Source organism: Miniopterus natalensis, chromosome 2 (assembly GCF_054644295.1).
Source record: "Miniopterus natalensis isolate mMinNat1 chromosome 2, mMinNat1.hap1, whole genome shotgun sequence".
Classification (NCBI taxonomy): Eukaryota; Metazoa; Chordata; class Mammalia; order Chiroptera; family Miniopteridae; genus Miniopterus; species Miniopterus natalensis.
The window spans coordinates 52147838-52164215 of NC_142082.1; the positions used below are offsets into that span (position 1 = coordinate 52147838).

Here is a 16378-nt window from a genome sequence, read left to right on the forward strand (position 1 = left end):
CATAAAATATAGTTATCAACATATCAGCATTTAAAATGAAAATAATTTCCCTCAAATTAGGTATAATTTAAACAAAATATACACTGAGAACTGTGATTTTTAAACAAAAACATGATAATCCGGAGTAGCAATAAGGAGATTTATTTTTATGACATCTGGTGAATTAAGATCCTCATATATCACCACAGATGGGAATTAGTGAAAAACAGGGTCAATCTTACGAATAACAGGACAGCTATTCTCCTCAAACTTTTCCAATTAGATAAATGTGTTTACTCAGGAAGCCTCCTTAAATTGATAAAATTGGTAAACGTAGATTCAGGCTGTAAAGTCAGAAATATCAGAGGAAATAATCTTTGACTTCTGTACACATGGCACTTTAGTATCTTTTTTCCAAGATCTAAAGAGGGCCTTCAAATCCTGGTGCTGCTCCAGTCCTGGAGCTATTGACTTCACCGCTCAACCCTTTCCAAACTTATCTCACCTACTAAATCCATTTACAGCCCTCATCCCACCAGACACTACCAACTATTCTTGCTTTCAGGAAATAGTCTTCTAAGTCACCCATTATCTCACTTTCTCTTGCCTTTTTCCTCCCACTCTCCGACACTTCTCAGTTTCATTAGTATGTTCCTCCTCTTTCCACTTTCATTTGTTGTTGCTCCCTCGTTGGCCTCCCATCTTTTTGACTACACGCTTTCCCGAGTAATCTCCTTTCACGGCTATATCTTCAACTAATAACTAAGCCCAACATACCCAGAACTAAATTCATTACCTGCCTCCCCAAACCTGCTCTTCCACCTCTTGTTTTTCATGTACTGGTTAATTACGTCGCTATCCAACCAGATGCCCAAGTAGTTTAAGTACTCTATACTGGGAACCATAAAATATAGTTATCAACATATCAGCATTTAAAATGAAAATAATTTCCCTCAAATTATTGGTGGTGTTTCTAACTACCAGGTTCTTTCTGGGGCTCTTCCTCTTTTCTCCCTCCAATTGCTTCCCATCCCAACTTCATACAATGGTCCCCATCCCTACTCTCCACCACACACATACATTTAATAAAGTGTTATCAAGACCACAATCCATAAATCCATGTGGAACCACCCCATCCTTCCATCTTCCTTCAGGTTATCATCTTAGTTTGGCCATGATGTCCCCTCTAAACTACTGTGGTTGCCTCCCAGTTGGCTCTCAGGCCTCCAACCTTCTTTTCCCCATCTTCACACAGCTGCCAGAACTTTCATAACAAAACATGACAATTACCATATCACACCCCATTCTAAAATTGCTAAGTAGCCCCTTACTGCCTACTGAGTAGATTTCAAACTCTACATTTCAGAAATAATCCAGTTCTTATAAGGCTCAATAAATATATACCTTCCTCAAAACAATCTTAGGGATTATTTTATCTTTATGGACCAGAAGATATTTCAGTCCCTGTTGGCTCCCTGTTGGCTCCAAAATTCTAAAGACAGGGCAAAGTTAAAATAAGTCAACATTTGGCGTTTTTCCTTAAGGCAATTCTCAAATTTAAGCATGTCATATTTCATAAGCATTAATGTCAGAGAAATTACAACTGTGGCCTGATCATTTAACTGGCCTGAAGCATGTTCCATAACTTTCACATCTCAAGACTTTCACTGGTAATAATGGGGATAATACCATCTACTTTGCAAGGTTATTGAGAGGAATAAATGAAACATTTAAAGGGTGCCAAGGCAAGTGATTGATGCCTCATAATTACCTTCTTTTTCCCAATGGAAACAATGTTATCCATTTTATATATATATATATATATATATGCTGGTTAAGCAGTTTCCAGATCAACTAAAGAAAATCCTACTTAACACTCACATACATAGCTCTAAAGCCAATAGAACTCAGTGAGCATTCAACAAATACAGATCCAGGCACTGTCCTAACAGTGAGCAAGACAGGCTTGTTTCCTACCTGCACAAAATGTCAGGTCTAGTGAAGGTGACAAGCAAATAAATTGTATGGTGTGAAGCTGTGGTCAGAGAAGCCCTGGGCATTATTAAAAGGGGCATTTAATAGGTTTGGGGATCAGGAAATGGACATGTAAAAAGCTTCCTTCCTTTCATATTTATCATCCTACATCTGGGTACTGCTTTAAAAAAAAAAAAAAAAAAATCTGAGACACAGATTCCAAAATGTGGGCTTGAATGGGATTTGAGAATTGAGGGTTCTGACTAGCCAAAATAAAATGAAAACCTGTAAGTAACACCAATTTGGGGGAAAGTATGAAAGCCACATCTGTGAGCATTAGAAGAAGATGAAGGACTCGATCTCCTTGCTCAGGGACACCCCCAGAATTGTCCCAGTAGCCTGGATTGGCAAGAGAAGCAAAGGAGCAACACAAAAAGAGAAGCAGGGGAGAGAAGGAACCAGAGAAGCATAAACCCCCTGAGCTCGGCAACAGAGATGGGAAAGAAATTTCTGTAGGCAGGAAGTGAGATCATATTAATTTCTTCCCTTCATTATGCCTTTCCTTTTTTATGTCACAAACCAACTTATTACCATAATTTTGTGATAGGCTCCTAACCAGTCTCTGCCCCCAGACTTCATTTCTTTAAAATAGTTCTAATTTAACATCACAGTGCTTACATTCCTAAAACACCCATTAATCTTCAAATTCTCATATTAAAGATGTAATAAGGACCTAAATTACCTGCTGGATCAAGTTTATACTTCAGTCTAGTAATCAAGGCCTTAAATGCAAATCAGATCAGTAAATATTTAAGTGCCAACTATGTGTAAAGGTTGTGGAGGGTACAAAGAACACCAGTGAAGGAGACACAGTGAACATATGGGACAAGAATGAATTCAGCAGGTGAAGCTTTCAAGGGTGCAAAATTCAATTCCAACTTGAGAAAGGGGGTATTTTGATTCACAAAGGAAGTGACCCTCTTGGGCTTTGAAAGAACAGGGGGACTTCTTCAAAAGACAGAGCTGGGTGACATAAGCATTTTCAAGTAGAATGACAATAAAAACAAATATCTGATGTGCTCAAGAAAAAGCAAGCAGTCTCATGTGGCTAGATCCTCTCTCCTTCCCACAACATGGTGTGGTGTCGGTAGCTTGAATCAGACTGCCTGGGTTCAAATCCTGACTCCACCACTCAGTACCTTGTACTGCCTTGGACAAGTAACATGACCACTCCATGCCTCAATTTCCATAACTATAAAACACTGATACAGGGTTATGGGGACTAACTAAGATAACCCCTGAGATGCCTGGGGTTGGCACATGATAATCATTCACTCAATAAGCAGCTGTTAACAGCACTACAAAAGGATTTTGGGACCAGTGATGAAGGGCCTCAGTGCTCCCCTGAGTGCTTTGAGCTTCACTGAACAGACAGACCACTGGAGGCTCTGCAGCAGAGAAATTACTGAGTCCAACCTGGCGGTACATGGGTTACTCTGATGCTAGCCTCTGTGGAATGCACAAACACATGTGACTATTTACAAAACATTTGCATTGACGGGGAAAGGGCCTGGATTTCCACTGAAGCAAGGAAAGAAAAGTATAATGTCAAGGAAGATTCTGGAAGAAGAAATAAAAGGACACTACTAGGAAAAGTGCAAGTAAGACCTGTAGAACAATTATAAAACTACCAAGACATCAAGTTCAGCCACACTCTATTGTTTTCCTTTCCATTCTCTGAACTCCTAGAATTATAGTTTGGCAACGAGTCTGCAGGAGTGTTGCATGTGCCCTTGACATATTAGTCACTGACTCTTTTGTGCCTTCATAGCGCTTTTCACAAGTCAGTGAGCTCCTCCTCAGTGACAGGAGCAGGGCGAGGCTATGTAAGCTACTTCCCTTGTAGTGCAGATGTGACACACCAAGCACCTCAGGGATGGGCAAGTGGCCATATGACACATACCCACATTCAAGAATTCCAATGGTTCCACTTGTTAAATGAAGCCTAGTTTTGCTTGGTGAAAAATCATTTCAAGTTTGGTGACAAAGGAGCATAAATCCATTAAGGATGAAACCTGACACCGTGCCATGTAAACTCGGGTTCCTCTGACGTGCAATAACCTGGCACAGGCCCACACACCACACTTAGCCTCTTTTTCTTAATCCATGGATGCAGCTAGTCAGCTGTCACACTGAGAGAGTTAGCTGCATCTAGCACCGATACATTAATCAGGCTGCGTGGTTGGATTTGCTCTTTGAAGGGTGAAGGCATACACGCAAGTTCACAAAACAAAGGACACCTTGCTGCTGTTCCTAATATTCATTCACTAGTTCCTGATGTTCCCCAAGCATAACACAGGCCATTGTTCTCATCCACTGAAACTTATAATGCTGATTATATATTTCCAATTCTTTAAAAATGACCTTAAACACCTGAAACTAATACAAAATATTATTAAAGGTAAACTGTAAATGAAAAATAAAACTTTAAAAAATAGTAAAATAAAAAAAATAAAGCTAAAAAGGTAATTTACAACTAATGATTTCAGCAAGCTGCAAAGCTTTTTTTAGATATGTTTGTAAATATGTGTGGGAAAAATGGAAAGAAATATACCTAAATGTTAACAAAGATTACCCATAAACGATGGGATTACCAGTGATTTTTATGTATCCTGCACTTTCCTGCATTTCCAAATTATCACAACTACATAGTACTTTATAATCAGAAAAAAAGCTTAAAGTTGTAAAACTTTACAGTACTAATAAAAATCCAATAATACCAAATAAATATGCTATTTTAAATTATTTCACATATAGTTACCTCATGAATTTAACTTAGACCAAGTTCTATACTTCATGTTGTTCCTTAGGAAACAAACAGGAAGGAACCAGAGAAATCTACACTAAGCTAAAGAATCCCAAAAGTTCCTCCATGCTAAGGGATTCATATGTCAAATTGCTTTACAAGGGTTTTTTCTAAAAGAGAAAAGCTTGACCCAGACAATCAACAGTTTTTAGCCTGCATGTAAAACATACTAAAAGAACATTCATTACCTAATAAATCTGTTAAGTCATCTTTGGGGATTTTAGGTAGGAAAATTTACAAATACCTCCAGTCATTCTTCATTTGATGGTATATTTTGTTTGGACTCCAAATGTTAAGAAATGCAATTGTCATACTGTAACTAACCCTCAATATTCCCATTAAGAGACAAGACATGGTATAAAACTCTAGACTTTCTAAAGTATAAATTAGCACTGAAAGTCACTAGGAGGTTAATATGACAGAGAAAGAAATGCCATGTCCCTAGAGGCCTACACCTCTCGTGTGTACCAATTTCTCCTTATGGTCAGTTAATTGCTCTAAGAAAGGGCCTATATTAGCCATTCATTTATTAGACCTTCATGTAAAGCTTCCCGCGTGAGTCCTGCCCCTGAATCAGGGACTGTTGTGCAGTGTCAAGGAGGCAGCTGCTGAAATGGGCAGTAGAAAGAACACCCAGCTAAACCCCAAGGCGCCTGGCCAATGGTCCCACACACCCATTTCACAGGGTCATCTGGATCCATGAACTCAGAGTTGAAGGAGACCTACTTCATCCAAGATCTGTTCAAAATAAAACACAATCTCATATTCCACATTATCAGCCCGTGTAACTGGCTATAACGCCTAGAAATACGGGTTAGAAATACGGGTTCCAGTTTAAATACTTATGCTTCTGAGCCTGGGTGATTAAACACCTTCCCAAACTCACCTTTGATCTTGAGCCCTCTATCTGCGGTGAGCTTCTCCCCTCTCCAAGCTCAGACATTAAACTGAGGCCAGAGGTTGAAGACAATGTGGCATTGGAAGTGGCAGCCTGGTCCTGGGAGAGAGACGAGAAGGGGCGTGTAGGAGAAGGCAACCTCATCACATTCTCTCCCAGTGTCGACGTCCCAGCCCCTCTTTCATTGAAGGAGCTGGAAGCAAGCTGGCGTGGGTCAGGTTTTTGCACAGAGGTGCTGACAGAACTGTACTGAGTTCTCTTAACACCTTCTACGTCTCCATTATACTTCCAAACGTCATCCATCTAAAGAGGAAACATCATTTTAAACTTGATATTATTCGATTTCTGTTTTAAAATGTATACATTAATATTTTAAAGCTATAAAAGAAGCATATGCCTCACACAGGAAAGTGAAGATTACTAAAAGTTTGGAGTACATTCTTTCACGCCAGATAGGCATATATGTAGGAGGAGGAGTTGTTTTCACAAAAGTGTTCATAATATAAACAGACCTCTGAAACTTGCTTTGCTCATTTACATGAATCCAGGTCAACAGATAGAATTCGACTCTTTTTAATTGTTGAATACTCTAGAGTAATACCTACAATGTATTCATGTGATACGCATCCAATGTTGTTCAAAGTTTTCGGTAACTTCCAAAAATATTGCAACAAATACCCACATAATTATAACTTATAATCAGAATGTTTCTTTTTATAGCATAGATTTCCAAAAGTAGACTTGCTGGACCAAAATATATTTATATATGTAACAAATAAATATAAATTATATATAATATATAAATATAAATTATACATAATATCTTTTTAAAATTATAGCAACCCACCCTCAAAGTAATGTATAAGAATGCTGGTTTCTCTGCATCCTTGCCAACACCACACATTTTGAATTTGATGGGTGAGAAGCTGGACACTTCATTCTCATTCTAATGAGGTTGAACGCGCGCCTGGGTGCTTTATGTTATCGACCATTCAAATTCCCTCTCCCTTGAACTGAACTGGCTATTCTTCTCTATACACATTTTTCTACCATTCATCTTTTCCTTACCAATTTGTAGGACCATTTTAAATCTTAGGGATACTGGCCCTATATCTATAACACATTTTACTAATATTTTTCCAAGTCTATAAATTATCTTTTGACTATGTTAAAAGTGTCTGTCATATAAATTTAATTTTTATTTTGTCAAATATGACTGTGTTTTACTTAAGATAATGGTCAGGAGTTTCCTGGCTAGTTTAGACAAGCTTCCCTTGCTTCAATTTTTTTTAAATCATATTTTTTCTCTTTTAGATTTTAGGATTCCACATTTGCAGAGAAAAAAGGAACTTGAATATTGATCTTAAAATGGTATTGCTTTTACGTAGTTAAAATTAATACACCCACTTTCAGGTTTGTGGTGCTGCTTTATTCTCAGGGCAAATGGTTCTATATTCTATATTTTTTAAAATAGCAATATAAGTAGAAATATACATATACTTTTTTAACATAAGATACATTTTAATAACTTCGCTCAAGCACATCAAGTTCTAATGAAGTGAAAAATGAGGAAAAATAAAACTTTGTACATAAGAAACAAAAATATTTAGGTTAACCCATATGAAATTGCTGTTTTGTAAGTCTAAAAGAACTGACTATTGGCAACTTCATATAGTGCAAGCTCACACTTTACAAAGGCTATATCTGAGAAAATCGGATGCTAAAAAATAAATGCTCTGCCTTAGAATGTAGCTTATTCATTCTTCAAAATGTATCAGTTCTACTCTCATTGAATTTAAAGCTGAATCAATTCTGCATCATTGCTATATTTTAAGCATTAAATGTCTATTGAATCTATACTGGCTAAAATAAAAATTGCGTTATGTCATGTACGCTTTACCCATCAAATATACATAACTCAAGCTTCTGCACAAATACACCACCAGTTTGCTCTCGAGAATAGAGTATACGAACTGAGAACACTTTTTTACCGTGTAGGATCTCGAGAGCGATGAGATTCCCCTTGACTGAGAGCCAAAAGGTCTCGGTGTGACCACAGATGTCAACCTAGCTGTATCAGTTTTCTGGTAACTTCTGGGGAGAGAAGCTGAAACCCGAGTCGACTCCATTTGTGTAGTCAGTGAACGCTGAGAAGACAAAGAGGCTGGGCGTTGCTCTTCTGTGGGACTTGCAGAAGGAAGCTGAATTTCAGCTGTTAGAGTGTCCTCTCTTTTCACGAAGGTTGTAGAATCCTGTTTAGGAATTTCTGTAGGATAGGTTGTTCCCTTCGCTTCTCCTCTCTCACTCTGGTGACTTGCTTCTGACATAGTTAGTGTCAGGGGAAGCTTGTCTTCATCCAGCACATCAGAAGAAGAACATATTCTCTCGCTCGATGTAACTGTAGATGTCTGATTTCGGGATTCCCTTAACAGAAACACACCATAACCGCAAAGTTATGCGTTTGGCATAGAAAGGTGGACAGGCAGATCTTATTTTGGTAATTAACATATAAAATGAACTGAGAATAAAAAGATGACCACTTCACACAATAAGTAATACAATATTAACAGGATATGAAGATAAATACATGCAATTTTTATGCTACACTAAAGAAATTTTAATAAGGAAGTATTCACCAAATTTATCCACAAGTTCATAACTCTTCGAAAATTGACACACTATACGTATAACTAATTGTAAGACAACCAATTTGAATCCTCCGAAGATATAGATTCCTTATCAGCATTGTATTTCCTGTACATGATTTATAATAATTTAGTAAAAATAAAAGACTACAAAAGACAGAGACTTCCATTAAGATCAACTTATTCTAAGGTTTCACACAGCTTCATAGAATTTGCATGGACAGTTATTACCGATTAAAAGTCACCATTCATACTTATGGAGGAACTGATGAAACAGTTTCATCTCTAGCATTTAGTAAGGAGTTCCTCTCAAGCTGGCTGTGTTGCCATTAAGTGAATGAAACTGTGTTTGCCACTGGCTTCTAGGGCACAAAGAAGCTTTGTTTAATTTCACCTGACAGCACATTTCCTTTTGGACGTTATCCTTAAAGCATATTTGCCATCTCCCTGACCTGTATATGCCCCAAGGTTTCACATAGTAACGGCTCGACAGGAAAGTTTAAATTTAATCTTTATCCTGTTATGTTGCAATGCAAAAAATAAACCCTCACAATTTATTTTTCTGTGGCCTTCCTTTAAAATATAATTTTAATTGTACCACTAAAACATGAAGAAGAAATTTGCTATATTTTACACAATTTAGTTAAGAGTGGGAGCTGATTTTATTTGACCATTCCATTCCTACATTCATTTTAAACGGAGAAAAAATAGTTCATTTTCTGCACCAAAAATAGCCACTGCCACCCAATTCTGCGTGTGAATATTCATGCAAAATGAAGAAATAATGAATATCTACTTAGCACTCCTTTCGTTTGTTAATCCAAGTCACCATTTACCATAGCAAGACTTTGCTTTTTCACTGCAAAGCAAATGCTGAAAGTTTCACTACACTGTTTATAGTTTAATATTGGTGCACAATCAAATCACCCTGCACATCCACAAAACTTCCATTTCTAACACTGGTCTCTCCAACCAGGAGATCCATTCAGCCTATTACCTGTCCTGCAGCATTTCCTTAAATGTCTTAGAGCTTCTCTCAGATTTCTCAAGCGCCTGCTTTTCAATTTCTTCCCTCTCTTCTTTTTTCTTCTGCAAATCTGAAGTGTAGCTTTTTCGACGATCTTTCCATTTTGCAAGGTCCTGACAGAAGAAAATCACATCAGCACAGCATACCTGAATTTCTACACACTCTTTCTAGCAGTGAGAGCGTGCCAGAGTATCCCATTACATCGCTGAAACTATTCACTCCCACTTGATGCCAAGGTGCCCTAATTTTGCTTTTTATAGCCGGCGTTTCTGTACCAAGCTTTTATCTCATGTGTCTGCCTAAAAAGCCTGACCTAATAAGATAGACCCCATTTTTGTTTCCTTGCCTCGTTGCCCATTTCACAAAGAATGCTAAATGCTTGTAATTAGGTGCCAGGTCAGAAAGAGCAGGAACTGTTTCAAGTTCATTTTCATCTCACTCCAATAATCTGGACTTTAAATGAAATGACATTTTTTTCACTAGTAAAACTGGAAAAGAAACATGATTGTAAAATAGTTAAGCATGGATGCACACTGGGTCTTCCACTGAACAAACCTAAGCTCGGTCCCTGCTTTGAGGCAAGGGGCCTGTACACACACAGATGAATCAGATGTCTTCCCCACCCCTCCCCTCTCCAGGAACACTTAGTGTAGAAGGGAAAGATGACACGTAAATAATAGTTCAACACTGATTGTGACAGGTTCCTGAGAGAGTGGGGGTTCAAAGGAGAGAGTGGTCAATTCCACCTCAGGCAGGGGTTTGGAAACTGACTTCAAAGTGGCTAAACTTTGCGTAAGGACAGGGCAATAAGGAAGATCACATGGGAACAAGGGGACACCTGTTTCCCATATTCCTAGGAATGTAAGTCTTACCTAGCTGGGTGAACCCAAGACAATCAACCTAATTCAGCTTTAAATTAGCTGTAGCAGTCTAAGCTGGTTCCAACACCCAGGGGTTCAAGGCATTTTGAATAGTACAACCTTTTCTATGTCTGTCTCCCAAACAGAGGTATCCCATACTAAGAACTGCTAGCGTCATTCTGGCCCAAGGAGAAGCCTATCCAAGTTCTCAGACTAAAGGGAATCTCACGCCCAGGATGAACAAAGTTAAGTTTGGTTTATGCCCTTTGGGAGCAGACCAAGCCACTCCTGCTTTAAAAATGGCCTGAATCCTGTATGAACTATTTGCAGAAAGAACAAAAGCAGTGTGCATTTCATCCTATAGAATGACAAGCATCAATTTTTACCCGACCTAACCTAATGGATAAATCCTCAATAGTTATTATTTTCACACCTACTTACCATGTATTTTGGCAAAGTGACACTGAATTCCTGTTTCCTGACAATTAAATTGAGTTCCCAACTAAAAGAGGCACTGGAATTTTGAAATGTAGCCACAGCAGGGGTTTCTTCTCACTTAGGCTTTATTTCCTTTGAAAATTAAGATTTACTCTCTCTGGCCCTTTTGTTCATGCTACCACTCAACTCTATTACCATAAAGACGCCTTCGAACTTTCTTTGGGTTTGCTCTGTATAGTTTATCTGTTGTATTTCTTTACACACTGCTTTGGTTTATAACAATTACCCCTTTCAAAATAGGTCAAGCTTTTTTCTGCAGAGACAAAACTAAGATTAAGTCTACATCCATATAGACATGTGGATATATGACAGCTCTGTGAAAACATCTAAGTTTGATTCATAATTATATGATTACTTTTTCAGCCAAACTATTACCCTGAGTTACACAGTTCATATTTCTTCTTAAATCTCCTCTATTCACTTTAAGAAGCTGTTCATCTCTCCACGCTGATGCCAGGACTCTGTGCTGAGCCCCTGCTCCTCTGCTTTCCCAGACCTGGAGCAAAGTTTGTTCCTGGAGCATCAGTAACAATCCTACCCAAATTCAGCTACCGAAACAAGTCAGCAAGCTAGCAGCACTGCAAGAAAGCAGCTCCTCATATTTGAGAACTCAGGGAATATTAGAAGATAAACGTCCTGTTGTGTTTTGCACAATGGCCTTTAAAATATACAACAGTAATAGACCAAAAAGGTTTTAAAATCTTTTTAAAGGAAGATGATCACATTTTCTACAAGCCTGAATTCTTTAATAGCAAGGAAAATCATCTCGAGTATACTGACTTTCTTTGAAGGGGAGTAAAGAAGAGTCATACAAACTCACTTCCCTGTCTTCCCATCTCCCAACACAAAGAATACTCACATCCTGCCATTTCTGATCCTGCTCTTTTAATTGTGATTTCATTTTCTGCATCTCCTCGTAACGCAGCTGACGCAAGTTCTGAACATCCTCTGCGCTGACATCACTCAAGGACTTGCTCCTGTAACAAAAACACCCATGGTAACCAAGGTTCACATGATCAGATTTAGGGTTAAAACTGGAAGGTTGGGCTTATACTTGGAAATTCCATCTAAATTTCTGCCGTACTACCTAGATGCTTTAGTGATAACGTCACAGAAATAGCACTACAGAGATAAATGGTGTTTTTCCAAAACGCAGAAACAAGAGCCTTGCATGCAACTCAAGTGTGAATTCTTTCGCAAAGTGGCTAAATGAAGCCTGCACAAGTCTGAAAAAAATAATCCAATGCTTATATTTAGAGTAGTCCATGCATAAAAAAAAAAACTATTTCAGAAAAAAATATTAATTATTAGTCACTAGAACAATTTGTCTTTATTTTTCTATCTCTCCCCAAGATAATCTTTTAAGGTTTGGCTGCTGTTCTGGACACATTAAATAATTTAATGATTACCTGATATTTTCTCCTCAAGTTCAATACCATGAATAAATGTGCTGCTTTTTCTCAAAGATTCTATAAGATCCACCCGCCATTGCACTGGGCCTGTTCTCAAAGCACCACAGGTAGCTTCTGATATGCAGTTATAATATAGCCTCCATAGTTCTCTGTTTCATTAAGGCAGCTTTCATGTCTTCTATGGGTAACCCCTGCCAAGAGCTCAGTCTAGAGTAGAAACTAATGACCAGAGTAGGGTGTTGCACACGAGGCATATGTGTGCTATGTGCATGCACCTAGAGAGGGAGGGGGTAAGTTGCCCTGGAAAAGGTGAAACTGAGGAAAAAAAGAGGAGTCAGATCTGAATATTGAAGAACAGGTAGGAATGAGTGAAGAGAGAGGGACAGCTTTTGAACGTAGGATGCCCAAAATTCTGTCTCCTACAAATCATTCATAAGGCACCTCTGATTTTATTTCATCATAAGTGACTCCACCTTTATTCATTTAAGTAACACTACACCTCCTTCTTGGGCCCCTTAACTTTGCCTTCCCCAAGATTTTGCCATTACCACATTTCTTTTATAACCCGCCTGCCCTTAGCTAGCTCAGGAATTCAATTATAATCTCTATGTAAATGACTCCCAGATCCACAGACTAGGACCAGTCCCCTCCTTAGACTCAATTCTAATTGCTCACTAGATAAACATCTCTGTATGGATATCCCCTAGGTACCTAAATTGTAAAAGGACCAATTAAAATAATATCAAAAAGGATTCTGTAAACAGTAACTCACTAAACACATGGTTATTGCTGATGTAGCCAAGGTCAATTCTGTCCGCAGGCCTGCTTTTCCTCCTATAGCTGTAAATGGTGTTACCTGCCCTCCAATCATCCAAATCTGAAACCAAAGAACCATTTTTCACCTTTGCCTCTCCCTTCTCCCTTCTTTCAATTAGTTATCAAGTCCTCTTACTCAGTGTCTTTTTCTTTCCATTTCTATTGCCAACACCCTAGATCAGAGCACAGTCAACTCTTACCTAGACTTTTTAAAAAGCTTCTTAAATTATCACCCAGCCTCCAGACCCAGTGAAGGTATCCTGAACTGTTCCCTCCACTCAATAGCCCTTCCCCAGTACATATGCCTTTATAAATGCCCCTCTGTCCCCAGAAATCCTGCTAGACGAAACTCCAGATAAGTATATGCAACATCCTCTTGGAAGTCTAACAGGCAGGTCAAACTTGTCACAGACCAAAAACATGATTGCTCATCTCCCACCTTCCTCATCCCAATAAAAGTCAACTCCAACATTCCAGACTATAGGCCAAACTCTTGGAGTCATCTCAGACTCCTCTCTTTCTCTCATACATGGTAACCGATCCCATCAGTAAATCCTGTCACTCTACCTTCTAAATATATCTAGGATTCAACCACTCCTCACCACCTCCACCATTACCACCCTTACCCAGGCCATCATATTTCTTGCCTGTATTATTACAATAATCGGTCTCCCTGATTCCACCTCTTCCAGCCCAACAGCGCACTCATAACACAGCAGACGGAGTCATCTTCAAAACTGCACTCAGATCATGGCATGTGTCTACTCAACACCCACCAGTTCCTTCCCATCTCGCTTGAGTTAAAAACAGGTCCTACCAAGACTTACCAGGTCCAACCACAATCTGGCCCCTGCCTACTTCTCTGCACACATCTCCTGAAATGCTCTCCTCCACTCACTCGACTCCTGCCAACAGGTTTCCTTGTTCAGGCTCAAACATGAGCTCTTCACCCAAATATCCACATGGCTTATCTCTCACTCCCAGTCACCTGCTTAAATGTTACCTCAGTGTTTCCTTCCCTGGTCACCCTACAAAATATATCCTATGTCCCTCTCCCCTGGATCACCTTTCTCCTTACCCTTTCTACACAGCAAATATTGTCATCTGAAATGTATGTTTATGTCAACATCACCTGCCTTGTCCTAAAAAATTACAAAGCAGAAGTCTGTCTGGTTTGTTTATTGTTACATCACCTGTGCCTCAAAGAGCGCCCAGCCCATGGCAGGGGCTCAAAAATGTATTAATGATCTAGATAATATTCTGCCACTTTGATATAGTCTTCTTAGCTCTTCCATGCCAAAAGTGGTCTGTCTGAGCTTCTCCCAACTCCTCTAGTGCTTTAGCTCTACCTTTCTCATGGTATTTAACACTCAGCATATGGTGCACATAGTGTGTACACAAGCGTGCACACTGAGCTTAGCTCCCTCACAAGTTCACACATTGCTTGGGAGGAAAACATGTTAACACAGCACAAAGCATGCAGAATACACTCATTTAACATCTGTGGTAAGAATGTGGAATGTTTCATCACATTTAATCAAGCAAAATAAACCTGAAATGTTTCTAATGTTTTGTGAGAACTTATGACTTCTTTTATCAAGAAAGCTTTATAGGATTTATTAAGGAATACTAAAGAATTACACATAGGAAATATATATATTTATATGTGAAATTATATACATTGCTCTATTAATGTAATATTACTTAACTAGGTATGACTATATAAAACTGATTTATGTGAATTTGAGGATATAAATTTACTTAACTCATAACTGCAGAGAATAAGGCTATTTCAGCTAATTCTATGACAGACTCAATAAAAAGAGGCAGGGAAAAATGTTCAGGACCAAGGCATGAGGGGAATCTGGATGCTTAAGACATGTAGTTAAAAAAATTCCAGAACAAAAAAGAAATGCAAATATTATAATAATCTTTTGGTTGGGGGGAAGCTAGATGCTCTCAACCGGCCCAGACTTGTACATCGGTGCTCTGAGCCCTCGTCCTACTACCGCAAAACTTTAACTTGTGTCTTTTCAGGAAACATGTTTATCATGGGCAGAGGCTGCATGGTCCTCCTGAGAGCCCACAGCACAGAGCCTGGCACACAGGCCGGGCTCAACATGAACAAAGTGAGTCCAGTCCCTGCATAAGGCAGGGATGCGAGCTCCTTTCGTTCCCAGGGTGCATAACGTTACCTACATAGAGCCTGAGCACCTTCCATACAGGCTGAGCCAGGCACTGCAATGAGACAGAAGGTGAGGGCTCCAGGCCCGGCCATGGCACCAATTTTTACCCCAACCTAACATCATTTCACTTCTCTGAGCCTCAGTTCCTCATCTGCTAAGCAAGGAAGGGATTATTATGAGATTTGGGTAAGGTTATGTCGACTGCATTTCAATAACCTTCTGGTGCTATACACCAAGTCTTCTTATTAAGGCAAATACAACTGTGTGGGATCTTCTGAAAACTAACTCCCAAAGCAGTTTCAAGTTAGAGAGGTCATCCCAGGCCACCCTGATAAAATCTAGAACTTTTGGAGGCAGAAGTGTTTCAGCCAGATCATGAAGAATTCTTTCTTTCCTTATCAGAGTTAACAGCATAATAAACTTCTGAGGGCTTACTGTGTGCCAAGCAGCCTACCTGGATTATCTCATTTGACAAAACCCTCAGTCCGGTTCTACCACTCACTAGCTGGACATCCTTGGGAAAGCTGTAATGTCTGTTTTCCTTTCTCTGTGTTTCAAAAATGCATCTAATACCCCCCTGTCTACCTCACAGAAATGAGATGAGTACCAGAGATAGTCCCAGGAAATTGTTTGGGAAAACTATAAAAGACTACACAGCTCTAATATGTCTTACAGAATAAATTACTATTCACTGGCCAATCACAATTCTTACAATTCATTTACTTGCCACATTTGTATTTGGAAAAGCTTCAATTTAAAACTGCATTTGGATTTTTTCCAAAAGAAAAAAAAATACAGGTCTAACATGTTGCATTTTTGGCTGAGTATAAATTTTTTTAATAGTACTTAGGGCAAAGAGAGAAAGAAGGGGAAAGGTTAAAGAAGAAAGTACAGACTATAAAACAGTATTACTAAAATCTTACTCTCTTCTCCCATGACACTGATCAACTGCTACTCTCCTGGCCCTTTTTGACTAGTTTTATGATGCATATTATTTTAAAACTCAATTTCAGAAAATTTGTAGATGAATATCTAAGGAGGAAAAGATCAAAAAGGACCAACATGTAGCAAAATTTTCTTAATATAAAAATCACCGATAGCCTTATGGGCCAAATGGAAATTCCATGATACTAAGTTAAGGGGCTCCAACCTTCAGAGGAAGATATTAATATACTTATTAATGTACCTCCAAATAGAGGGTTGGCAAAAATAGGTCT

General features: G+C 38.8%; 1 protein-coding gene across 3 annotated transcripts in view; it reads right to left on the reverse strand.

The window, feature by feature from the left end:
• The window catches only part of LMO7 (LIM domain 7), a 203096-nt gene that overhangs the window by 27470 nt on the left and 159248 nt on the right, over window positions 1-16378 (reverse strand). For all 3 annotated transcript variants that reach the window (XM_087814294.1, XM_087814293.1, XM_087814292.1), the window contains 4 exons: window positions 11607-11724; window positions 9360-9502; window positions 7709-8141; window positions 5706-6020 (listed from right to left, as the gene is read on the reverse strand). In XM_087814294.1, coding sequence (XP_087670420.1) covers window positions 5706-6020; window positions 7709-8141; window positions 9360-9502; window positions 11607-11724 — 1009 coding nt within the window. The remainder of the gene's footprint in view (window positions 1-5705; window positions 6021-7708; window positions 8142-9359; window positions 9503-11606; window positions 11725-16378) is intronic.